At 27.9% G+C, this 27,081-nt stretch overlaps 1 protein-coding gene across 2 annotated transcripts in view; it reads right to left on the minus strand.

Moving 5' to 3' along the window:
* Window positions 1–336: 336 nt before the first annotated feature.
* Window positions 337–27,081, minus strand: part of LOC136981111 (neuroglobin-1-like) — an 89,035-nt gene continuing 62,290 nt past the window's right edge. Inside the window, exons 1-4 of one of the 2 annotated variants that reach the window (XM_067277388.1) lie at window positions 15,926–15,941; window positions 6,023–6,298; window positions 4,412–4,643; window positions 337–880 (exon numbers count right to left, since the gene is read on the minus strand). In XM_067277388.1, the coding sequence (XP_067133489.1) occupies window positions 704–880; window positions 4,412–4,643; window positions 6,023–6,222 (609 nt within the window). In that variant the 5' untranslated portion in view covers window positions 6,223–6,298; window positions 15,926–15,941 and the 3' untranslated portion in view covers window positions 337–703. Of the gene's footprint in view, window positions 881–4,411; window positions 4,644–6,022; window positions 6,299–15,925; window positions 15,942–27,081 lie in introns of those variants that run through there. The other variant, XM_067277387.1, reaches the window with a different exon arrangement.

The following is a 27,081-nucleotide window of genomic DNA, read 5'->3' on the forward strand; positions in this document are numbered from 1 at the left end:
ATATTTAAATCAGCGTTAAGATTTTATTGAATTTCCTAGTTGATTTATTATATTTCCTTAAATTCTATTAAAGTTGTAAATGTAATAAAATTTTCTCTGTTAAATTATTCATATTATTTGATTTTATTCATTTAGGAATTTCATTCATCACTTATCTCTTGCACATTAGCATATGTCTTTTTTTATTATTAATGTTTTGCTTTAAACCTATGCAATTCGTTTAAAGAAAAAAATCATATTTTTTAGTCTTTTCAAATGTAGATTTTTCTTACATAAAAACTTTCAACTGTCGTTTGGAAGTTTAAAATAATTTAATTAAAAGAATTCGACTATGGAGACACTATATGGAATTCCTTTATTTTCTTAAACGTGATGAAATAGATGGCACAATGAATTTGAATTTTACATCGAAGTTTTTTGCAGTTTTTTTAATATATATATTTATTTATATATATTTTGGCCGTCCATTCGGTACTAAGAATCACCACCGACATCCAAGAAGAAACGTTCGTCTGGAACATGGTCATTGATACAACTAACAACTGATTACGTTCATTGTATACAAGATATCGATGTCAGTCACTTCGAACATGTATCACGTACACATTTGTATCAAATGGCGACGAATGGACAAAGAATGTCACCTGGGACGGCATCTCCAAGGCTTTCGATGGATTTCCTCATCTTCTTTTTAACCGTGTTGTCAAACGTCGTTTTCCTCACTTGGTGTACCGTTTGTCTCCTCTTCCGCCATGTCGTAGCCTTTGATTACTGTTTCTAAAATAAATCGAATAGTGACTTTATAAATCGAGTCCATGTTATCCGTGTATCTATCTCCTAATGTTTCTTGTACGGCTGATAGGAATGGTTTTTCGATCTTCTATAAAGATAAATAATTTGATAAATATTAACTTTACAAGTAATTAAATCTAACTCTTAAACGTAATTATAACGCAATATCCAGCTCTTCGAAATATTTGAATTGTTAAATCTAATTTAGTAATATTAATTGCATTAAAACTATAAACTTGCGGGTTTTAATTGCATAAAAGTTCTAAATTATTTTATGGATCTTTACATTGGTAAAACTTGGACCGTTGGCAAAGTATATAGACTACTTTATGAGAGAGAGATTCTGACACCAAGAAAAGCAGAAAAAACAAAGAACTTTATGATCTATTTGAGAAACCGTTGATCGTTGGATGCATAAAGTTATAGACTTGGATGGACAAGATGAGACTGACAACAGAATGACATTACAAACAAGGAAAAGACCGAAGGACAGATAGAAAAAGGAAATGAGGAATTGTGTCGAAAGACGAAGAGCGAAGGACTGGAAGATAGAGGGACGAGCGAGCAACAAGCCTACATAGTTTATAAAAAACGAATGATGATAATGATGTAGACTTCTAAAACAATTTTAGCAATAGAAAATGTCAACAACATTCTCATTTTCCTGTCTCATCCGAGTAGATTTGATTTTGTTGTTCTTGCCTTCTAATCTATCCTACTACTAGCTAATCCTCCCTCTATGCTTAACTCTAATTTATCTATCCTAGTAACTAGTTCTTAAGATTTCGTTGACCCGTGTCATCTAAATCCCTTATTTTTTCTTACTAACTCGGTCTTATCTCTTCTCACAACATAGTCTGACCACCTCTTAGTTTTCATTGTATTTTTTTCTTTAGTTTGCCATTTAAACTAACTCTAATCAAACTATTTCCGACTACCTTTCAATGTTACTCAACTCGCCCACCTTAGCAGTTTCATTTCTGTTACTTGCATCTTCGTAATTTGTCCTTTCGTTACTCCCCAATAACGTTCTTAATTTCAGGTAATATAGTTACAACCTAAATATCGTCCTACAAAATTCTTTATTATCTAATTTTAAGAAATCTACTAGCCTATCTCAACGTTTAATATCCTGCATTAATCCTATTTGCTACATCTTCATCTTCCTGTAAACACGATTCTAATTATTTAAATCCATTAACTTTTCCAGTTATCTTACGCCGAAGTTTAATTTCCTCCTTTATTTCTGATAAGCCATATCCAAATTTTACTCTTACTATTTTCTGATCCTCTATCCTTCTTTTAAAAATATATCTTATTATAAATACAGGAGTATAAGCTATATTTTTATACTCCTGTAACTAGGTTTATTTAGAGTCAATGTGAACGTTAGTTACTTTAACTATCGTTTTATAATGAAATTCAACTGACAAAAAATAATTTTCTTACGATTTACTTATCATAAAAGCATTTATTTATTAAAATATTTTTAATTTATTAAACTTAATTTAAATGCGTATTTAAAATTACAATGTGTATTTAATGTGTATTACAAATTATTTGTATTATCTATTGATCGATACTTTGTGAGAAATTCGAAAAAACATCGATATAAAAATAGGTTTAAGAGCCACTTTAGTGTCAAAATTTCCAATTTAGGACGTGGCAAATCATCCGAATAGAAAAAATAAAATAAAATAAAAAATAAAGATACTAAGACACGTCATAAAAATTTTATTACGTTCTATAAAACACGATTTTAAAGGAAGAAAATAAGTCATCACTTAATATACGAATATTATATCATTATTTAATAAAATTTTAGCATTATTTTAAGTATTTCCTGTTCTAAATATATTAAAGTTATTAAATAAAAAAATTCAAGGTTTATTAAGCCAGAAAATGTAAAAAGCGTCACTTAAAGTAAAGTGAAAAATAATTTATAGCATTTTAATGGGTTAAAAATTAATAATATGCTTAGATTAAGTAATAAATAAATAATATTTAGATAAAAATGAGGTTAATTTAACATAAAAAATGTAATTTTTAGAAAATAAATGAATAAAAAAATGCTAGAAAATGTTAAAGAATTGCATATTAATTGGGTCATAAAATGCTTAATATTATTTAAAGAAAAGATTTATTTTTATCCCCCTCATCGTCATTACTCAGCTAAGAAATATTTTATTATTATGCAAAATATGATGTTAAGTAGTTCAACATTTATTTTCCATCTTAGAAAAAATGAATATATATTTTAAAAACTAATATAAAAATAAGAAAAAACAGCTAATTTAATATTTATCGTAGGCAATTTTCCAATAAAATAATTAATACTGTAGAAATAAATTTATTCTTTAATAAAACTGAATAATTTTTACATAAATTTTTATGATTTATTGCCGATTTATATATTATTAATAAATGCATCCCTCTCGACTAAAGTAATAAATTAAACTAAGAATATCTCATATTTAATTTTATATTCTAATTGAAAATTGCATATAATATGTCCGTATTTAACTCATTTTTAATTGATTTATATTTGCGGAGAAATTATTCGAACTGTCTTAATTTAGCTAGAAGATTGGATATTTTAACACGTCACGTCGATGAAAAAAAACTCGTGTAAGACGTTGGAAAAAATGCTCGGACATGAGAATTTTATCGATTTTTGAAGTCGCCTGATGTTAGAAATAAAATTGATGTTGGATAATGATATAATGTGTTAGTTTTTAGTCATGCAGTACGAAATTTGTGCAAAATTGTATTTATTTTTACGTTAGCAGTAGCTAAATAAAGACGAAAACCAGCTAAAGAATGAAGAATAAACTAGACAGGTAGATTGAGATCTCGACAGAAAATAACTCCGGGTCTTTAGAAAACAGAAAAAAGAACAGGAAGAAAGCTTTTTGCAGAGATAGCAATGAATCAGTATTAGAATCTTAAAAGAACAACAAAAAGTTTTTCAAGCAATTCTGTAATCGATAATGAGAAAACAAACATATTATATATATTATTTTTATTTAGAATGTTTTGAAGTATAGGGTACGAAATTTACACGAAATTATATTTATTTACACACTTTAAGAGCAAATAAATATAAATGTATTAAAATAAAACTAAAAACGAAAGAATAATATATGCGACTGGACTGAGCTCTCAACAGAAAATAACTCTAAGACTTTAAAAAAGTAGAGATAAGAAGAGAACAGGAAGAAGGTTCTTTGCAGTTTAAAAAGGGAGTTTTTTCATTTTTCTAGTAATCGATAGCGAAAAATATTGATATATATTGAAACAATAAAATTATAAATAAGAATATTATTATTATTACAAGAAAAAGTATTAAATGAATAAGAAATCGCTTTATCTTCTATAAAAATGAATAAATCTTAGAGTGTCGATATTCTGAACATTTACGCAGATTTACTTCTTATTATTGCATTGTTAAATTATCATTATATTTAATAAAATGATTTACGTAATATTTTTATATAGAATCCATCCAGATATTCTTTCATTCTTATATAATACAAATGACTGTAATAAATCTAAACGCTAATTATAAATAATTATATTATATAACATCCTTATGATCATAAAAATAAGAAATAAGTACCCAAAATAAATCTCTGTTAAAGCCTTGAATTTTTCGATGAAGCTTTCCGACAGAATGTAAGTAATCTAAGAAGTAATCCATATTGTCTAAAGATCTTATTCCTTCATCTAAAGTTGACATAACAACAGAAGCGTGTTGGGCTAACTCCATACTGTCTCTTTGTTGTTCGTGTGTTTTCAAGTATTGAAATTTTTTAAAAAGATGTAGAATGTCTTCGTTATCTTCGAATAATCTAAAAAAATTTAAATAAATAAGTCAATTAAATATCGAAAATTCGATGTGTTTTAAAAACTAGACTATTAATGTAATTAATCTTAGGTTAAATTGGAATTTAGCGGAAATGTAAAATTACTAACAGAGTAAACTTCTATAAATATAATTTGTTATAATTAACACGATAAATAAAATTGAAATCGTACTCGACCAATTACGGTATAGTTCGTAAATATTTATCTTAAATTACGCCGGCAAGTATTAAATTGTTCTAAAATAAATTGACCAATTAGATATATTTTCAATTTAAAATCACCATTAAACGATATTCCTATTTTTAAAATACACCAATAAGAGTCAATTTTGTTTTTAAATAAACCAATGAACGATATTTTTATTTTAAATTATCCAATAAGCGAAATTTTATCTTTTAATCGAATAATTAGACCATTAAACGATAAAAGAACCAAAAATTAAAAATAATTTTTACAATTTATAACATTTAAAGTCTTAAAAACAAGTCACGTTATAGGAAACTCCGGATTAAATATATTTTACTTACTTATTTGAAAAATGACGTCACGCCATAATTTGGTTATAGAATAAAAAAGAAATTTGTCATGAAATTTAAGTAAGTCTGTAGATGTAGGGCATTGATTCTTCCTGTCATTTTTGTTGTATCAGTAAGACAGGTGACTCATTTATCGATTGAATAGGCTTTGCTTCTGAAGAATTGATTTTCATTGAACAATAATATTAAAATTTGATATATGAAAATGGAAATCATTAAAGTGTTGTGTAGAATAGACGTTAAAACGAACCAAAACTGTGAAAAAATAAAATTATTTCAGCAAATTCCACTTGGTTTTTTTCGAATTAAAAACCAGTATTCTATTTGTGGACGCAAATTGCTCAATGAAGAATTGGCGATTTCTATATTTACGTGCTCGGTTAACAAATTACATAAACTGGAAGTGCTTTGTAAGGAAATTCATGTCCCCACATTTACTCTAGTTATTTAGCATATAATGAGTTTAATATAGGTTTAAATTTGCATCTACTTTAAATAAATATTACAGAAAGGCCTTTGTTATTATTGGAGATAAATTTATATTCGTTCTATTAACGAATTATGTTAAATTAGCATACAAAATATGCTCACAAGCGTAGATTAAAATATACCTATAATTTAATAAATATTTAAGCTAAAAATTGCAGAATTAAAGGAAGAATACGCAATCTTTTACATCGAATTGCTAGAATTTTAAACAGAATTTGTTTACCATCTTAATATTAAATGAAAATAAGTCAAACAAATAAATAATAAAAAGACACGGAACGAAAGGTTTAAATATTAATTAATTAGAATGCCGCTGGAGGAAATAATGCACAACTTACTTAATAAACATATTGATTCCGGTAGATTCCATTGCTCTGGATATTCCTTTCCACGATTTGGAAATGCTAAACCTTTGCCTGGCGGTGAGAGGGAGACGAGGATCGGGTGCTGCCGGTATGGGTGGATCATCCAACGGTGAAATACCATCTTGACCTTTCTTAGAGGAACCATAGGAACCTTTGGATAGACTTGTTCCCATGATGATGACTGGTCTGTCTGAGGAGGGCAAATATCTAACTGTTGTCTGGCTTGGAGCGAAGCATGCGCAAATGTATCTACGAAAGGAGAATGTACTTGTGAATGACAAGGTCAATCACAAATAGTAACTCTAGCATCAATGAAAATTTCTACATCAATACAGCCTAATGGGTTTATAATACGTTGTATTTTTTCTGTTCCTGCCTAAGTAAAAACCAACGTTTTCATAAAGTACTACATACACTCGTACTACTACTATAGTAGCGAACGTAATATTTACTATGGCCTCTGTGTCAGTGCACAGTCTGGGTTACAAGCTGGATTACAAGCAATAACTAAGGTAATCACGCTTATATCTTATAAATTTACTAAACTTTCCAGAGGAATTTGTATAGAGGACTTATTTTTAAAGTCGATTACTCGCCAAATAAGATTTTTATCTCTACGACACGATTATTACTTAGAATGAGCATAAAAAATTATCAAGATTTCATTCGAGTTAAATATAAGTTGTTCACCTTGTAAATAGATAACAAGATGTTTTATTATGCGTAGTTATTTACTATTAGCTTTATAACTTATATTTACTTTAAACATAAAATATATATGCAAAGTATTACAAAATACAATAATTAATAACATTATATTACATTGTAACTATAAAACACGTAATATATTTATTTTAATGTCTTTTCCTTGCAAATATAGGGAATTTTAAGGAATTTCTTCGATTTTTATAGATATTTTTTATTGATTTTTTTTTATTTTAATCGGATTTCAGTACTTTAAGGAAATTTTAGAAATTTTTCGTGATTCTTTTTTATTCTTATTAATTTTTAAAGAATTTTGAAGTTGTTGGATACATCCTGCATAATACATTTTAGAGAAAAAAATTTACTTTTTGACATAATTTATTTATTTTGTGCAAAACTTTTAAATTTATTAACTAAAACAACGATATATAAAATCATCTAAATTTATTTTGTTGTCAATTAAATTTATCTGCAGCAAAACACTTTTTAAATTATTGATGCGAATAAACGAATGTTTTAAATTTTACTTTTAATTAATTTTTATAGATATTACAGTCCCAAATTTTAATTTTAATCGTTTATTTTATGACAAAATATGTTCGATATTAAATATTGAACACATAGCCTATGTAATGACTTTTTGATCGTCAAAAAGTCGTTACATAGGCTACAGTACTGTACCTATATTGTATGGTTTAATTAGTGACTTTTTGATTATTCTACGTATAATAGTTTAAATTAACACGGTCAATACTATAAAAAATAGATAGTCTATAACTTAAAATTGAAATTTATTTTTGTTCAAATATGTGTATATAGAGTGATCATAAAGTAATTCTGCACCTATATTACACGCTATATAAAGTGAGTATACAGCGACATCTTCGTCGTTTTGTACATAATAGGAGGAAAAAAGCATTAATAATAGTTAAAAAACGCTGAAATGAAAATCATACGAGATAGGATTTATGAAGAATTTCTTTTAATGGAAAGTTTTATAGGATGTTGGTATATTAAATTTTACTGATTGAACTTTAGTTAGCTCCTTTAGAAAAAGTATGTTTATATATATATATATATATATATATATATATATGTGTGTGTGTGTGTGTGTGTGTGTACAGTACATAAGACAAATAAATATTTATTGACGTTTCTAAAAATAAAAAGAATTTGGAATTTGGCGTTGAAAATTTAAACAGTAAGCAATAAAAGTTGACTTAGTAAATAAAGGAAATACGTTTCCTGATAACTTAAATCATTATTTATTATGAAACAAAATGATAAACTTTCTGTTTTAACCATTTTGTTAGATTCTTTTATCTTATTGCTTTTGTAGTTTAATTAGCCATTTTACTCCGGTTTTTATTCTTTCTTTAAAGAAAGAATAAAAACCAGAAAAATTGCTCATTAAAAATCTGGAAATCTTTATAATTTTGACCAAGTTAAATTTCTTTAAAGTATCTTTTTCGAAAAAATAATAAAAATGCTTTTTTATTTAAAAAAAACAAGTGAAAGAATTGATCTTTGTTGTTAGCTTCTGTACTTTATGATATTTTTGACATAAAAAGAAATACTTAATATAAACTTTATAGAGTTTCATTTTTATAAAATTAAAGAAACAGCGCACACAAATAAGTAATATCACTCAATTAATTGCAGAACTTTAAAATGCATTGTTATATTAATTTAAAAAGCGAATATCTTAAAATTATGTATTTTTGAATTTAGAAATTTTTACATTCAGAAAAACTTTATGAACTGTTGTTATATTTTTAATTAGAAGAAAATCTAATATTTAATAAAATTAAAAAGGTTTAGGTTTATTTTTTACATATAAATTTAGAAAATATAATTATTTATTTTCAATAATTAAGATTTAATTTTTTTTTGAAATATTTTGCTTCAATTTTTATAGATTCCAATATTTCTTTTAGCTTAAAATATATTATTATTAAGATCTTGGAGAGATGAGATGGGGTCAACTCTTATCGAAAGGTATAAAAAATATATACGAATAAATTCAACAAAACAAGCTAAAACAGATTTTTTCATCATTTATCTTTATCACTTTCGAATCATGTTTTCTGCACAAAAGACTCAATCTTGGGAACCCCTCTATGTCTGGGACCGGAGCCAAAATAGCTCTAATAAGTTACTAGACTAAAAAATACAGATAACGGGGTGAAAAACTCTATGTAAACTTCGTAGCTACTATCAGGGGCGAGGTCTAGTTAGCGGGATTAAAAAGAACTCTATGTTGATCAAATATTTAGCTTTAGAAACTTTTTCCCGAAGAAAAGATTAAATTTTGAAGTCTCTCTCTGTCTGTGGTCCGAACCAAAATAGATTTAATGCGTTATGAAGTCAAGATAGAGGGGTGAAAATGCATTCTATCTGGACTTAAGAACTATTACCACGGTAGAGATTTAAATAGAGAGATTTTTTCCTCGATCTATCTGGAACTCTTATCTACTTCTTTACCCAGTTTCTAAAACTAAATCTGTTTTTCCCTCTTTCATTTTTGAAATAGATAGACAATTGAATCAATGCATTTCTATTTGTATTTTTGGTGCTGTAGTTTGTTGGACGGCACATCCTACGATTAATTGTTAATTCCTTAGTGATTCTATCCTAAGTACTTTTGCAATAAACACGATTTATGCTTTTAGCTAATGCATTTTATATTAACTTTTACGAAAAAGTTTCATTTAACATTTTTTTCTTCATTTAAAATAAGAATTAAATAAACATTTCAAAGATAAAATATATTTATACTTTACTTACTCCTTGTTAAGCTATACAAAATTTATGTTGATTTTTCAACATTTGGAGGGTTAGATAATATTTAGTTATAATGAAAAATATAAATTTATGTTTTCGTTTCTAAATAAAGCTAAAGTAAATTTATTTAGTACATGCACTAGAAGGAAAAACACTCTTTTGAGGAAACATCATTAGTGAATTATTATGACATAAAGTGGGTTTTTCCCCCTTTAATTTTTTGCCAGTCATAATTTAATCAATGAAGACGAGTGAAAACATCTTTCGAAACAAGCTTAAATTAAAATGTTTTCTCGATATACTTCCTTAAATAAAATATTAATGAATTTATAAAATGATAAAAATATAATAACAAGAACCTCTTATGAAAAAAAACGAGAAGATAAACAATACTTTCTCACTATATTTACTTTATTTAGGTAATTTCATTTTACAGGTAAATAAATAATTAAATTTATTAAAATAAATAAATTTGCAAAAAATTAAACTTGTATGATGTAATTAATATATTTTTTCAACACCTAAAATTTGATATACAATTAAACCTCGACTTTGTGTTATCATTTGTTTGCTTCTAAAATTGATTCTAAAACGAGAGTTATACTCTGAAACCACAGTCAAACCCGGATATAGCGTCATCTTCGGAAAGTACCAACGAATACTCGAAAGCGAATTTTCCTCCAACTGTACGGTGCCGCATTTAATAAAGGATCTTTACGCATTGTGCCTGCGAATTATCAAATTTATAATTCTGCGTTGCAAACGGGAGTGCTATCACCGAATCACGTGACTTGAAACTCGTAACACAACCCGCAACTTGTGTGTATATATTGTTACTACATATAATTCGTATTGTTTCAGATACCTCAGTTTAGCGCAATACTCGATTTAGGGCCAATTTTAGAAACAAAGAAAGGAAGACGCTAAGTGGAAATTTGATTGTAAGGTTAAGTTTGCGTACAAGTTTTAAGCTACTTTGGGAGTTTGAAAATCACGTGATTTAGTAATAACAATGTCGTTTATAATGCAAAATCGTGCATTTAGTAATTGACAAATATTGAAAAATTGTCTCTTTAATACGAATGGTGTAAATCTGTTTACGAGCAAGTTTCTTTTCTGCAAGGATACATTTACGATCGCGCTATTTCGAGGTTGACTGTAGGCTATACAAATTTTAATTTTTGACGAATTAAAAATGTTTGTTAAAACATTTAATTAAAAGATTAAATTATTCTTGCAGTTTGAAAATTTATTTGTATTATACCAGTTAATTCTGACCTGAAATGAGAACTAATCGATAAAAATCACAAAAACTTATATAGAATACTTCATTAGTTGCTTCCTGTTTTGTCATTTACCACGAATTTTTCATCTCGTATTCGTTTGTAGTTGCGTGTAAAGACTTTAATAACTACTTTTAACTTTTAGACATTTATTTTTATATCGGCTCTTTATGGCAGAATATATCAAAGTACTCGCTCTCATTATCACTTCCTAGTAATTATTTTTATCTTTCCGTTAGGAATTATTTTGTCGTCTTCTCTTTAAAACTGTTTCTTATACGTAAATTCTAAAATATTTTGCAAGTAATAGCGGATGTTATATAAGTTATATAAAAAGTAAATTATGCTCGTATATGGTCTTGCCCTACATTTTTTTAAAGCTTTAACGTTTAATTGTGTGCTTGCATATTTCTCTTAGCATTTAGAGTTTAAACGTCATTGGATGTTTAAGCTTCACAATGTTACTAAAAAAATTGTTCTTCGTGTTATAGCACTGAAGAATAAAGAATAATATATATATATAATAACTAGATCTTCAACGTCGCATTTAATTTATACACGTACAGTACGTAATATATCTTTCATGTGACACAAATGAATATAATTTATTTTCCACACTCAGAAAAAAATTAGTTTTCATGCTTACACAGTACGTATACACACATGCCTATTTGCTTTCTTAACAAAGTCGGAGGAAAATCCGGATAATTGGAGTTTAACTGTAAATATACGTGGTCCTGTAATTTTTGAAAAAGTTTAGATGCTTCTTTAATGCTTCGTTGAAAAGATTGGCTAATTATAATTATGTCTTAAAAATAATTTGTTGAAAATTTCAAAAATAAGACTATCTCCGCCTATATTTACTTCTGCGATCAATCATCCTAAGAGATTTCTGTTGTTCGTCTAAGAAATTCAGCGGTGAACTACTTATGTTTATAATAATTTTTAATTACAAACTTTATTTAATAATTATGTCTTTATATAGAAACAAAAGACAGAAGAAAAGTTGGTTTTTGAATCGTCGAGTTACTTACGATGCGTGGAAAGCAAAATGTCCAATTCGTGTCTGTCAAACACGCAATCAGAGCAATAAATGAAATTGCCAAGAACTAGCGAGTTAATATTTATAGTAGTAGAAATAATCGATGCAAATTGATGACGGAAACCGGTAAATATTCTCGTTCGAAATATTCACATGTAAAATCGATTTTTACACATTTAATTACGAAAAATGAAAATGTTGAAATATCGATTTTGCAACTCGTAAATAGTAAATGGAAAGACAGATTGGCTGCATTTTTAGTAAAGTTACTTGCTTAAGTGTCATTGTGGTCAAGACCATGACAAGTAAGTGATATTCCTCTTCTGTTATTGCTAGAACGAGGCAATAAAATCAGCATCCGGTTGTCAACTAGTCACAAAGTACTTGCTATAAGAATGACTGGATTAGTTTCTGTATAAAATATTGATAATATAACTGCTAAATTTAGCTTTACCATACCACCAAAATCTATGTTGTTTGTCTAGTTTGTGCCTCGAAGAACAAGAAATCGCTTGCCAAGTACAGAGAAAATCTATAAATTATTTTTATAACTTTAAAAGTTAAATTCTTCGGAAACGGTATACGTATTCAAGTAATACTTTATTTCGTAGTAAAAACTGTATAATTTTAACGACTTCTAAATGTCCTCAATCTATAAGTATATGCCACTCGGAAATATTTAAATCTTTGTGCACGTACACCAACATCGAGTTATCGTGTAACTTGTACTGTACAGTACATGCACGAAGCTCTTCGAAGCATTGAAATTAGCCAGTAGAATTTTCTACACACTTCAAGATATGGGTCATCCTCTGCCAATTTATCGATTTTTGAAAGTGTCAATGAAGGAAGTCGCGTTCACGCAAGCTCCACTGTAATGATATCGAATGAAATTTTATGACTACCTTCTACAGACATTACTTGAAGATTAAAATAGGTTTAATTAAAATTGCAAACTATCAAAATGAGTATAATAACCTTTTAGCGTGTAGCTTAAATTTATGTAATTTATGTTATTTCTTTCCATAGATATTTTGTTGTTTTGGATTTAAGACCTACTTTTTTCACATTTCCGATCATAAAATTGAGAGCCTTAAACTTTAATTAAAACAAAGTATAACCTAAGTGTTCTTTGTAATTTCTGATATAAGCATAAGATATTGTTTATCCTATGTTTATACCAGAAGCAAGAGCGGATCCGAGGAGATTACAGGCGCTTGTCCTTCACATTGGCACACAAAATAAAATAAAATAAACAAGTGGTTTATTACGGCTGTACAGTTGTCTTACACACGTTAACAAAAGTTCTTTATTAATTATTCAAATATTTAAAATTTTGAGTTAGCTTCCCTTTGGGGCTTTCCGGATCCGCCACTTACCACGGGTTACTAAGAAAATTAGTATTAGATTAATTCGATTAAATTAAAAAATTAGATTAAAAAATCCCACGTTTAAGATCTTAGAGTATTCTTCGATGAATCTCTTCTAATTATCGTCTTACTTTTTTCTGAAAATTCCTTAAAATTAAAATATGTCTTTTAATAGGGTAAGTTCAACTCAAATTTTTTATATGGGTATTATATTTTATTATATAGATATGTAAACTAAAAGTCTGCACATTATTTTTGAAATAATAAATATGAGAACTCGCTAGCGTGGATTGCTACTCATACTGCATAGAACCGAAATTTACGTTGTCGTGGCAACAACATTCCAAACGTAAACAAAATGGAGCAGCTTAATGAAGAGAAAAAAACTGTAGTTGGCAAATTTTACTAACACGAGGAAAAGGAGAGATGCTTCACAATTTTCTAGATATGGAAATGGCAAGGAGAGTTCACAGCATCGTAGAAAGGCTAAAGTGGTAAGACTGTTGCTAGATATCTAAGGAATGGGCGAAAGACAATTAAAAATGGCAGATAGCAAAAGAGACGTCGAGAGAAAGTTGAACGACCGCAAAAGAACGATTCTGGTACCACTAAGAAAACTTGGAAAAAAGTTCAAAATATGTCATCGGTATGTTAAAAACATTCTAGTCGAGCGAGATGTCTTCCTTCGGAAGCGAAAGTCAGTCCCAAAATATACAAATAAATAAATAAAATAAATAATAATAATCCGGCAACGAGTTGCTTAACTTTCTCGGCAACAATTAAAACTGCGTGCGGCGCCATATGTTATGGTATTTTATTATTAAAAACTTTTTATATTTTTAACTGTTACAAAATGGAAAAAAGCTTAATTTCGAGGGTAGGGATGGGTTTTATAAAAAAAATTGTAAATGCCAATAACGAGTTAAATCGTCATTAAGTTTGACTCTACTGGAGATACGACACTCGACTCCCCTGTAGCACCTCATCCCTCGATCTTTAACCATCAAAATTTAATAGCATCGATCTTCTTATACACAAACCCCTCTAAAATTTCAGAAATTTTTGACAAAACGTACGGGTGTTAAGCTTCAAAGAGAGTGAACAAAATCGTGATTCCATACATATCCATACATACAGAAAAAAACCCGAATTTTTTGCATTTCTCGACGTTTCGAGGTCCCCGAGTTCAAAACTGTAAAAATCTTGGAAATCATTTTTTGACCAATGCAGTGTCCATATATGATCCACATGTAAAATTTAAACGCCAGACAATATTTCCTCAGAAAGTGTTGGTTTGGCTGGCGATTAGTCCAAAAGAAAGATCTCGAGTATTCGTAGCATCTCTGGCCTCTGCATCAACAAAAAAGTGTATATAAAGGAGTGTATTAAGAGGCCGATCCTTTTCCTCAAGAAACACCACTCCAACGGCCCATATTTCTTCTGACAGGTCCTGGCAGATACGCATTACGTAACAAATATTGTTTCCTGCGATATAAAAGTTTTATTCATTTTAAGAAAAATAATGACTTTTATTTTTTTACAAAAATAAAAGTCAAATTTGTTAATGACGAGTCGCTTCGTTTATCTTCTCTTTTAATGAATAATTTCGTCAACCGAACAAGCAGAATGGTCATTACTTATTGATGAATCTTTTATATCAATACAATAAGTCATTCTTAAATCAAAATTCGATAAAAATTTCCTTACACGCACGCAGAAATGTATAATACATTTTTACTCGTATAATAAAGAGCTTACAGAATGCAACGAGTTTCTCAAAATCATTCTCGATGCAAATTCTCTCGCGTGTTTCCCGTATTTTTCTAATTTTTCTATGAATATATTTATTTTGGTATGTTGCTATAATGATAAAAAAACTTTTATGGCAAATATTTTAAGAAGCGAGTATTCGAATGAAAGATAAAACCTTCGTTTTGAAATGAATAATGATTTGAAAATACTATCAGCAGGATTTAAATCGACGTAAAAGGCAAAATACTATTGTTTTATGGCTTCTTTAGTGTCCCGTGTAGATTAAACAGGAAGCGATTTTTTTAAAGTTTCCTTAAAGAATAAGAAATTGAGAAATTTTATGTTTATTGTGCAGTCAAATCTCTGCCAATGAACTTCTTGCAAATAGAAATAAACACGAGAAAATCAATTTTCGTGTATTTCTATTTGCAAGAAAATTTAAATATAAAGTCTTATAAAATTATTCTTGCAAATAGAAATAAATGTAAACAAGCAAGTCCTTCATATTTCTATTTGCAAGAAGCCCGAGAAATTCTAATTTAAAGGTTTTGCAGAATTACTCTCGAAAATAAAACAAAAGTAAATACGAGAAATGAATTTCTTACGTTTGTTGCACGAATTTCTGCAAATTCTAATGTAATTGTTACAAAAATTATTCTTTGAAATAAAACTAAATAAGAGAAAAGAAAATTTTATGTTTATTACTGTTTAATAGAAGTTCGGCAATTTCTCCCGCAAAGTATTCTTGCAAATAAAAATAAATGTAGGCAATAAATTCTTGTTTATTTCTGTATGCAAGAAATTCGGCGAATTCTAGTATAGATCCTTGCAAATAAAAATAAATAAAAGAAAATGAATTATGCAAGAATTGACATTAAAATTCTCTGCAAATTTCTGGGGATTACATTAGAAGTTGGTAATATTGAATATATAAACTTACACTTATACATCAAACGTAAGCAATCTTCGAATCGCCGGTCCGACGCATTTTTTATGCAATCTTCGAAGTTGCACGGCATGCAGTTTACAATCTTCGTTCTTCATTCCAGCCATTGTTTCGTTCTCTTCTCTCATCGTAATAATCAATAAATGTTTAAATGCACAATAATACAATTAAATTTTATTCAAAATTCTGTTGCCTTTTCTCTCCAATGCCTTACAAAACTACGGTTTAATTTTCGCTTACAGGTTTATTGAATTAGTAATTTTTCGAACGTTATGAAGTTTTATCCGCACGAACGGTTTATAGCGTAATTATATAGTTAGGTGAGGACACGTCGAATATATTTACATTTTAAGTTCGTGTCACGCTTTGCGCGGAATGTCACAGGCACTATAATATTCAACGAAGCACCTTTAACCGGTTAGAAACAGCGCAACCGAAGACCGAATATAAATTTTGAAAAAATGAAAATAAATTTTATGCCGTCGTAACTATAAATTATTGAAGTTCAGTCCTATGAACACGACACGAATATATTTAAAAATCATAAAGATCTGTCGAGTGGAAGATTTTAATCAGACATTTCAAAGTATGTCCTATTCGAAGCGCAAACAAATCGAGCGATTTTTGTGAAATAAAGAAAAAAATTTGACATTAATTTAGTCAAAAGATTTAAAAATCTTATCGATCCCGTCTTTTTTTTCCAAGTACATTTTCTTCGTTGTCATTTTATACGATTGAGTGGTATGTTGACCTTGAACTTGAACTCGAAGGTAAGTGACCATTAACAATAATAAAAGTTAATTGATGTGTCCGGAATCCCGAAGACATTCGAACGAAAAAACTTATCAAAAATTATAATTTTCAATTATATTTTTAACCGAATGCCAAAAGTTAAATGATAAAAATATACACGTGATAATCAAACAGAACACTGGAAGGATTTTAGTTACTGACTACACAATTTTTATACCTCTATTGATTTTTTTTAAGTAGAAGTTATAGATTTTTCTTTAGGGACCATTTAGTGTAAACGTTATGCTAATTTTATTGCTATTTAGGGAAAAATTAATGATGTACGGTAGAACGTATGCTAGTTTCGGTCTATATCCGGTCGGTGATGGATATCCTAATTTTGAATATAAAGAATATATTTGGGACTGTTTACTGAAAGAAATGCACTAATTTTAGACTTTATACTATAACGAAGATACTAATATTAAATATTTAATGTATATAATATGAGAATTTCTCAGAATTTATATTTTTGAATGTAATTTTTAATATGTTAAAATTTTTCTTAATGTCGACGAAGAGATTTGATACTTTTTCTTATTTTACAACAAAATTTTAATTTTTACCGAGGTTAGTGACGATTAGTCCTATTCTTTGCCAACATAAATTTATACATCGATAATCAAAGATAAATGTTAAAGACAAACAAGTACATTCGATCAATAAAATCTTCAGTTGATGTCGAAAGCGCTCCTAATCACGTAACTCGTCTCGCTATTTGTCCGGGGAATAAAAATTATCACAAAAAATTTTTATTCTTATATAATTCTTTTACTAACAGTCGATGATAAAAACTTATAAGTTGATCTAAATATAACCGAGCGAAGAATTAAATTTAAGTCTATCGTAATGGCAGAGAGACGATTTTATCATGTAAGACGTGAAAAAGTAATAACGTAACAGCAATATTTTTAAAAGCGCTAGAAATCTCATAAAATTATTAAAATACAGATGTTCCAAAGTCAGTTAACCATTTTAAATTAAAGACTAAATTCTCATACTTACAACAATATAAAGAAACTTTTACCAGCTGCATACAATTAGGCTATAACAAGATTTAATTAATATTTCTAGCTACAGAGAACATAAAAACCGGTTAACCGTTAAAAATTGTCGTCTTATTTTAATATATAATAGTATTTAGCTTAATCTTATTTTTTCCAATGCGCCTATACTTTTCATAAAAGGAAAACATGTTCTAAACTTAATTTTTATATCGCGTAGACAACGCACTTTAAAACACAAAACAAAACACCGTTAACCGACTTTTGAATCGCCCGAAATTTAAAAATAGAAATTTTCCTCGTTTCCTCACGTAAAAATTTATATATTTGGTAAAACCGAAATATATTGAAATGTATTCGAAACTTAAACATTTCCGAATCAATCTTTAATCGCTGTGGAGCATCCTTTGGTTTTTTTCTATTCTGTCCGTGCGCTATTTTTTATCCCCCAGAGACAAAACAAGACATTTTACTTGTTCGTGTAGATGTTAAAATAGAAAAAGTACAAAATCAGTTTACTTACAAAGCAAATTTTCTCAAAGAAAAATTTGCTTCCATAAGTCTTAAACAAACAAATTCAATATACTGCTTATGTACGAGTATATACTATAGTACTACTTTATATATATATACACATTCGACGGTTCTTTCACAAGTCACGACCGAAAATAAAATTATATAAAAAGACTTATTTAGTTAATGCAGTTTTTTCTTCTTATTCTAGCGAAACTTGACTATTATATAATTCATAAAACAGATTACTTTTTACAAATTAAATTATATATATAGCCTATATATTTCCTTTAGAAAGTACAAGAGAATGATTATTTTAAGGTGCAAAATTCGATCGTGCATATAAAAATATTTTATCTAAACGTGAACAATAACGATTTTTATCGATTTTTTCTGTTAAATTTTATATAAGAATGCAGTAGAAACTTAAAAATGTTATTTCCTTCGAGTTTCGAGGTGATAACTACTAACTCGTGTGAATAATTAATCTAAGAAAAAAAGCATTGATAAATAGAATAAAACAGTTTCAAAATAAGAACAAAATATTCGTGAATAATTAAACATCGAGTGATAAATTATTATATAAAATTTTCATTTTGAAATTCTTAAGAAATTGGAGTAAATTATTCAATGTTGTCACAATTGATTTATATTAAAATATTTGATATTTCGAATTAATTTTTTAAAATATTTTCTTAAGTTTTGTTTAAACAAAACTGTCAACCGTTGTTTGCTTTAATTAATTGAAATATTAATTTTAAATTTTAAAATTAAAGTTGTGTCGAATATCTCTTTTCCTTCTTTTTTTAAGTCACAAGTTGTCTTCTACCTTGTAACTTCTTACGACGATCAAACTTCATAATTAATTTTAAATCTAATTTTGATTAATGTTATTTAAATATTAATTATTAAATTTGTCTTTCGTTAATTTTGTTTATATTCGTGAAGGACTTTGTAAATTTATAATATTTTTTCAGAGCAAAAATCTCACTCGTGCTGTTTTAATGAAACTTAATAATTTTAATTGGGATATAATATAACTTGTATACATTTTAGAGAAAAGTTCGAATATTTCAAAATATATATTCGAATAGTCTTTAACTTTAAAGACAACTTCAGATTTAATTGTTCCTTTTAGTGCCAAAAATTTTGTTTACTTAGAAACAAAAGGTTAAGAACTGTTCTTTACGTTAAATTTTTTATAATTCTGTTAATTTTTTCAAAATTTATGAATTGCAAAATATAAAATTCAAATAATTTTATAATTCAAAAAAATTATTTCCTTGTTAAATTTTAAAAAGTCATTAATAAGTGACGTTTTCAAATTTTTTTCACAACTATTTCCGTCCTCTCGACAATAAACAATCTCAAATGTTTTTTCAACACGTCATCTTTTATAATTCTTCGCATTTCTTAATTATTATTATTAATTTCCATTCTAAAAACATTTGTTCCACCAACTTCTCCCTAATTTAATTCAATTATTTTGGACATTAAGTTTTTTTAACTCACTTTATTGATTTCTATATCATCATTTTTTCTTTATTAAATAGATAATTTTAGATTTAACGAGATATAAGTTTCTAAAAATAGATGAATAAACAGAGAAAATGCATTTAGAAAATTACAGAAATATACAGTGGCCAAAAATCAGTTAACTATGACACGCTGGAGCAAACTATCAAAGGATTTTAGTAAACTTTTATTTTAAATAATTTGCTAAAGGCGTTGTAAGTTTTGTAGAAAACGAGACGAATCTCATTTTACACATTGTATGTAATAAAGCATTTGAATATAATAGGCAAAGCAAGGCATACGAGGATTTGATAGTTTAATTTCCAATTTCGAAAAAATAAAAAATTTAATACAGAAAACAGAAATTAAGAATTTAATACAGTTTAATACATTAAATTACTTAACGATGCTTTACATTATTACTGCATTATGTTATACTATATATTTCTATTTTAATAAACCAGCAAGGAGTTGCTCAACTTTCCCGGCAATTTTTAAAATTTTGGTGGCTCCATCTGTTATTTAATTTAATTTTTTTTTATTTCTAACTATTATAAAACGGCAAAACGCTTAATTTTGAGGGTAGAGATGAATCTTATATAAAACTGTAAATGCTAATAACCTTCATTAACTCCGACCCTACTGTTGATACACACGATCTCTCTATCTTCCCACTCTCTCGACCTTTAACTACCAAAATTTGACAGCGTCGACCCCTCTGACAAACAAACCTCCCAGCAAAATTTCAGAAATTTTCGACAAAAAGCACGGGAGTTATTAAGCTTCAAACAGAGTTAATAAGATGGTCTCCTCCACGCAAACTAACATCCATCCATTCAGAAAAAAAACCCCAGGTTTTTCTAAACTTTCCTGCATTTCTCGACTTCGAAGCGTTCTACGTCCGAAAATGTAAATCTGGCGGGGGTCATTTTTAGCCGAATCGCTATACTTTCTCGGTTGTTGTAACAGAGGAAAAGTAAAAATTAATACAATAAAGTGATTTTAAACCAAAGTTTTCAAAAATCTATTCACGGGCAGGAAAATAGAAATATAGTTCTTATAAAGGTTAATTGACGTTTGAACCACCGTGTATTTGTCTTAAACCTCAGAAAATTGTATACAATTCTGAAAGTTTTTATTGGAACTATTTGAATAAAAGCAGTTTAGTCATTACAATATTTAACTAATTTTTGGGCTACCGTACCCTCTCTATATAGGCCTATATATATATATAATTTATTATTTAAAATAAAATTACACGCTTCACAAGATGTAAGTTGTTAAGATTAATATACAAAGAATTGGGTTATGTTATCGCGTAGAAAGTACGAGGCCTTTTTCTATTAATCTATCATCTCTAAAAATATTTGATGGGCGTAGAAGTAAGGAAAAGTCTGCTTTAAAATAGATAGTGAAAATGGAGATATTTCTTCGGGGAGAGAAACGAAGTTTTTTTAGAAATTTCCGTGAGTCGACGGGAAGGGAAGAACACGAAAGAAAGGAAATTCGATTATGTGAAAAGACCTTCAGACAGAACTGAATATGAAAAATATCAGATTTTTGGCACTCTAACAAATTTCTCCAAATGTTTTGTCAAGATTAAAATAGCTCTCAAGAAAGATAGCGCTAGAAATAAGGATGATATCATTATAATGTTGACATCTGTTACGATAAGATCAATTAAACTAGAAAAATTTCTATGAAGCGTATGTGTATATAAGTGAATTAACGGAATTTCTATTCTCGATGAATAATTATCCTTCGGATAATGAATGACGTGTCCAAATGTCCCGATTAATGTTTCGTAAAATTTCAAAATATTGGATTCTAGTTCAATTTTTTGAATTGGTATCTTTTAATAATTATTAACTAAACCTCGAAATTAAATAATAAAAATTTTAATTATTCAATTAATCAATAATTTAAATAAATAAAATATTGTATAATAATTTTTTTTATTTTTAAAAAATTTTCTGTAAATAATAAAAGTATCAGGCACTAAGCACGCTTAGAGTTACGAAGTTCTTCATACGTTAATACAAGGATGCGTATAAAAGGATTTTTAGGGCCTCGTAGCTATAAATCCATTTTCAATCAACTGTTTTTATTATTTTTAATTAAATTATTTATTTATTAAAATGAACATATTGATAATTATTAATTACCTATTAATGCGCATTTCTTAAATAATTATCAACTAATTAAAACTATATACTGTATATATCCAATAAAAGGAATAAAATGAAATCCAGATAATTCATAAATGTGGACGTTATCTATTTCGATAACCATAGAAATATTTAAAAAATCAATAAAACAAAAATAGATTTTAACTATTGCATCGGATTTTTCTATATAAAACTCTAAATTTTGGAGATTCCTCTGTGTCTATGACTCGAACCAAATGGCCCTATTGATTTCTGTTTCGGGTTACATAAATGGATATGCTTTGTTAATTTCTAAATAATTAACACAATTAACAGACGAACTCTTTCTCTAAAATTATAAAAATAATATATAGAAAGTACCCTAATAGTTAACCGTGTTTTTTCAAGCAATTTTGCGAACAATTTTTAGAACAGTAAAGTCCATATCGGCCCCTTTCTAAACAGACTGCCACAAACAATAGAATTCCAAAAGTACAAAATAAAAAAGTAAAAACATAATGTAAAAATATTCAAATAGGAGAGAAATTTATTCTTGACAACAGTTAACCGACTTTTAGTCCACCCCGTATATATTTAAACTATAAAACGATGCCAACACAAATGTTTATCGAAGAAATAATTTATTAACACGTAGTAGCAAAAAGTAATATTACAGATTAAACATGTCGCTCGAAAACTTGATTAAGATTTAATATATTTTTACACAATTTTAACATAATTTGTTTCCAGAAGTAATTTGTTAAGCAATTTTGGCACGCATTTACGAATCTATAAGTAGAAATATCTCTTATAGATTATTTATATTTGTAAATATATTATTTAACTCGCGAAATTATCGACTTTTTTCGCAATAATTAAATTTATATACAAGCATAAGTCTGTTTGTACGTCCGTAAAGTTGAAAGGAAAAGAAGGCTTCGGCGCCATATTGACGACCGTAACAAATGATAAAGACATCATTCGAGAAATTCGACGAATGACCATACTCTAGATAAGTAAGTAGATTGAATGCGACGTTTTAATCTTAAGCTTTCACATTTAACAGCATATCTAGGTCAACTTTTTACTTAAAAATATATCCATTTTTATAAATAACATGGATGAGTTACAACCTCAATGTACTGTACAGTACACGATCGATACTATTATGGTAACAAAATGGAAGTAAATTTCGAATTTCTGACTATAATTTTCTCGATTATATGTCAATTTTTATGATTTATTCGTACAAAAATGAAGAAAATAAAGATTCGAATTGGATTTCTTACGTTTACATCTTGATTTTTATGATGTTATTTTATATTTACGAATACTGTTATATTTTAAATATTATTTTACTCCGTAAATCTAAATCGTGTATACTGAGTAAAAGTCAGAGTGCGTCAGACACAAGAACATAGTTTACGCGAGTTACGAGATTTTATATCCATAACTTTTACCTTTTTGCTTAAGGGAATGCTTAAAATTCGCAGGTCGTGTGAACGAAAATACACTTTATAAAAGCTAAAAAGGACACAAAACAGCTTTAAAATTCTCATACATAAACACAATAAATTTTTTTTATATTTCTATAAAAAAATAATAATTTATATAAAGATACGAACTTGACGCCGTAGAAACTTCTTACAAATTTATGGTTCAATATTAAATTTCTTTTAGGAGCTATTTCATTCACTTTTGTAGCTGAATAATTTAAAAATTTAAATGCCAAAATTATGCTTACAAAACTTATAAAATATTAATAACTCCAGGAAAATAATTAATTTTATAAGAATTTTAGTTATAACATTTCGTAAAACATGATTTATGATACAATTAAAAATTGTTTTTATACGGTTATTAGTTTCCTGAACGGAAATTTGATATTACTTTCTATATAAGTGTCTTTATATATAAATGTATATATCTACATGCATATTTTTGTAAGATAGATATTAAATAGTTTTATTAAAACGAAAAAATATTGAATTACTTTTAACTTTTTTATGTGAAAATATACTGTAAATTCCTTGTAATTACTTTTCCAATAATAGATTTTCGAGGGTAAAATATTTCATTCGGTGTATACATTCGTGAATTTTTCTATTTGATAGTGTAAAACACCTAGTAAGTCTTCCATTAATTCATTTTGTAATAGAAAATACCCTCCTATATTAGTATTTTATCAATTTTTCTACGTGAACACTAAGACTCGGTTGCGGGTTTGCTCCCGACCGAGAGGCTGCACCACGTACAGTACACATTACCGGATTTTCTTACGCTTGTAACACCTAAATAGGGACCAGTTTATAGAAAGTGCTTTCGGGAGGCATCTCTCCTTGTAGATCACCCGCGTGTTGCGTTGCTTTATCCCATCGAACACCCTCATAAATTTTCTACCGTAAAATGCCCTCTTTATTTGTGTTTCGGCAATGTTTTTCGTACGAAAATGTAAATTATAAATGTAACGTATGTAGAAGTAGAATATCTATAGTATATAGGTGTTTATTTTTACTTTCACCGCTCTGTTATATATAACAGAGAGAAAGTACTGGCCATCGGTCTAAAAATGACCCCCTCCCCGAGAGTTTTACATTTTTGAACTTAGGACACCTTGAAACGTCGAGAAATAAAAAAAATTCGGGTTTTTTTTTGTTTGTTTGGATGTTAGTATGTGTTTGTGCGAGTACGATTTTGTTCACGATCTTTGAAACTTAATAGCTCCTGCCCTTTTTGTCCAAAATGTCTGAAATTTTGCCGGGAGGTTTGTGTATTAAGAGATCGATGCTATTAAATTTTGACGATTAAAGATCGAGGGATGGGAGATTGTGGGGGTCGTGTATCGTATCTCGAGGGGAATGGATCTTAATGATGATTTTACTGGTTATTAGCCTTTAATTTTTTTAAATCCATCCCTATCCTCAAAATTAAGTATCTTGGCATTTTATAATAATTAAAAATATAAAATGTTTTTAAATAAAATGCCGTAATCGATGTCGCGGTTTTAAATGTTACCGGGAAAGATGAGCAACTCGTTGCTGGATTTTTTCTATATAAAGGTGTAAAATGCTTTACAATAAATTTTCTAATGTGAAATATCTTTACGACGATGTTTTACTCATTTTTCTGTCCGAAAAGTTGAACAAAACATCAATATTAGACGGTATTTTCAAATTAGTTCAGTAAGTTTTTCTATCATAAATCAAGGTTGACAGTCGGGCATCCGTACGAATCTAATTGATCATCATCCATAATTTGTGGTTAGCTCGTCCGTATATAAACATCAAAAACACACTTTTTATCTTCATCCAAAGCGCTTTTATAAGACAAATTTTATTTAATTCGACTATTTCAAAGACAAATTATTAATTATTTATATTTTAAATATATATTCATATTTTTCTTATTTATCTGCGTAGCCAGTCAATAGCATTCTTTGTCGAAAGAATTCAATTTCTATTTATATTTTTGTATTGCCTGGAGGTATAAATTATTCTAGGCAGAGATTATTACGTTAGTGAGATGAAATGTTGTCATAGCAACTTACTATCGTTAGAAAATAAAGACACAATGGAATACATCAAGACATTTCCGGATCTCTAAAAGGCCCGTCACTCGCATTTTAAGGCCTTTGGTATGTTAAAAAACATAAAATTTAGTTTTAAACATAAAGATTTTTACTTAATACGTAAGAAATGCTTTTATCGTCATTTTAGTCGCATTTATTTGTATCTATACAAAATTTCCACTGTCACTGTACAGTAGAAGTAGGGAACAGAAAAAATGGCGAAAGGCCCGTTTGATTCGGACGCCGAATACTTAAGGCCCTAAAAGTTCATTTTTCACGTAAAATCTTAAGAGGAGAGTAGTAGAAAATGCATTTTTATTTATTTTGTTAACTTTTTCATACATTTTTAAGGCTTTCGAAGAGAAGTAGGCCCCAGTCTCATTTTCACCTTCCTCAAATCCTGTATTTAATTTACTGTACAGTACATCTGTAGCAAGGATGTATTTGTGTAGGAAATTTTTACATTTTTTATTAATTTTTGGAGTGTTTTATAGATGAAAATGAAACTTTTCGGTTATAAAGTTATTATAAAATGAGATTGACACGTATTACACATTTCCTTAATTTTTGTTAATTAATATAACTTATATATATAATGTATAAACTTAACATAATATATTGAACCTTCTATAAATTAAAAATTCTGTTTTAAAGCAATTATATAATAATGAAATAACTTAGATTTATTCAGAATACCATTTATAGAAATGCAGATTAATCAATCTGTTTATTAAGTATAAAAACTTTTAGACGATGATAAATGATGTTTGAAGATCTTACGAAGAAGTTACTCTATTATTTGCAATAATTTTATCTACCAAAATATTTTTAAAATAATAAAATATAATAAAAATTGTTAAATAATTAAAAATATTTTAATTAGGTATATATACATTTACAAAATATAAATAAAAAATAAAAACTTGCGGTTAAAATAGAGGTAAATTCAGAATGGAAATGTTTAAAAAAGAGTATACTATAGAAGAAGGGAAGTAGAATAGGGACGAGAAGTAAACTCTTCAAAAAACGTTAGAAAAAAACGGAAAGAAAAAAGGAAAAGTGTAGATGAAATCCTTTAGAGTTGTATGGCAGAAGTAAACACTTCTAGGAATTCTAGTAGCAAAATAGAGCCGAAACGGAGGTAAAATAGAAATGAGAATGTTTAAGAGGCGTAAAATAGAGGTAAACACTTGAAAAAGAAGGTAAAAAGGAAGGAAGAAAAGTGAGATGAAACCTTTTAAGAGAGATAAAATAAATATTAAAATATAATATAAATAAAATTGAAGCTAACGGAAACGAATTAAATATAATTAAATAGGCCTATAACTAATAATTACTTTTAATACCGCATTATTTAATTTTGCAATTGTAATTATTTCAAAATAATTATTGTCAAAATTCCGATATAGCAGCCTTCTTTATAGCGAGTAAGGCCAGCGCAATATCGAGATTTCGTAAAGTGCCAATAAATGCTTATAAACGAATTTTTCCGTAAATATTAAGTAAAACCCCTTTGATATTTGTAGACCATTAAATATATGATTTTTTACTATGAACGACATCGTTATCACCAAATTACGTGACTTTCAGACCCTCAAACTCAAAGTTACA

The sequence above is a fragment of the Centruroides vittatus genome, unplaced genomic scaffold, assembly GCF_030686945.1.
Source record: "Centruroides vittatus isolate TY-2023 unplaced genomic scaffold, ASM3068694v2 contig_743, whole genome shotgun sequence".
Lineage (NCBI taxonomy): Eukaryota > Metazoa > Arthropoda > Arachnida > Scorpiones > Buthidae > Centruroides > Centruroides vittatus.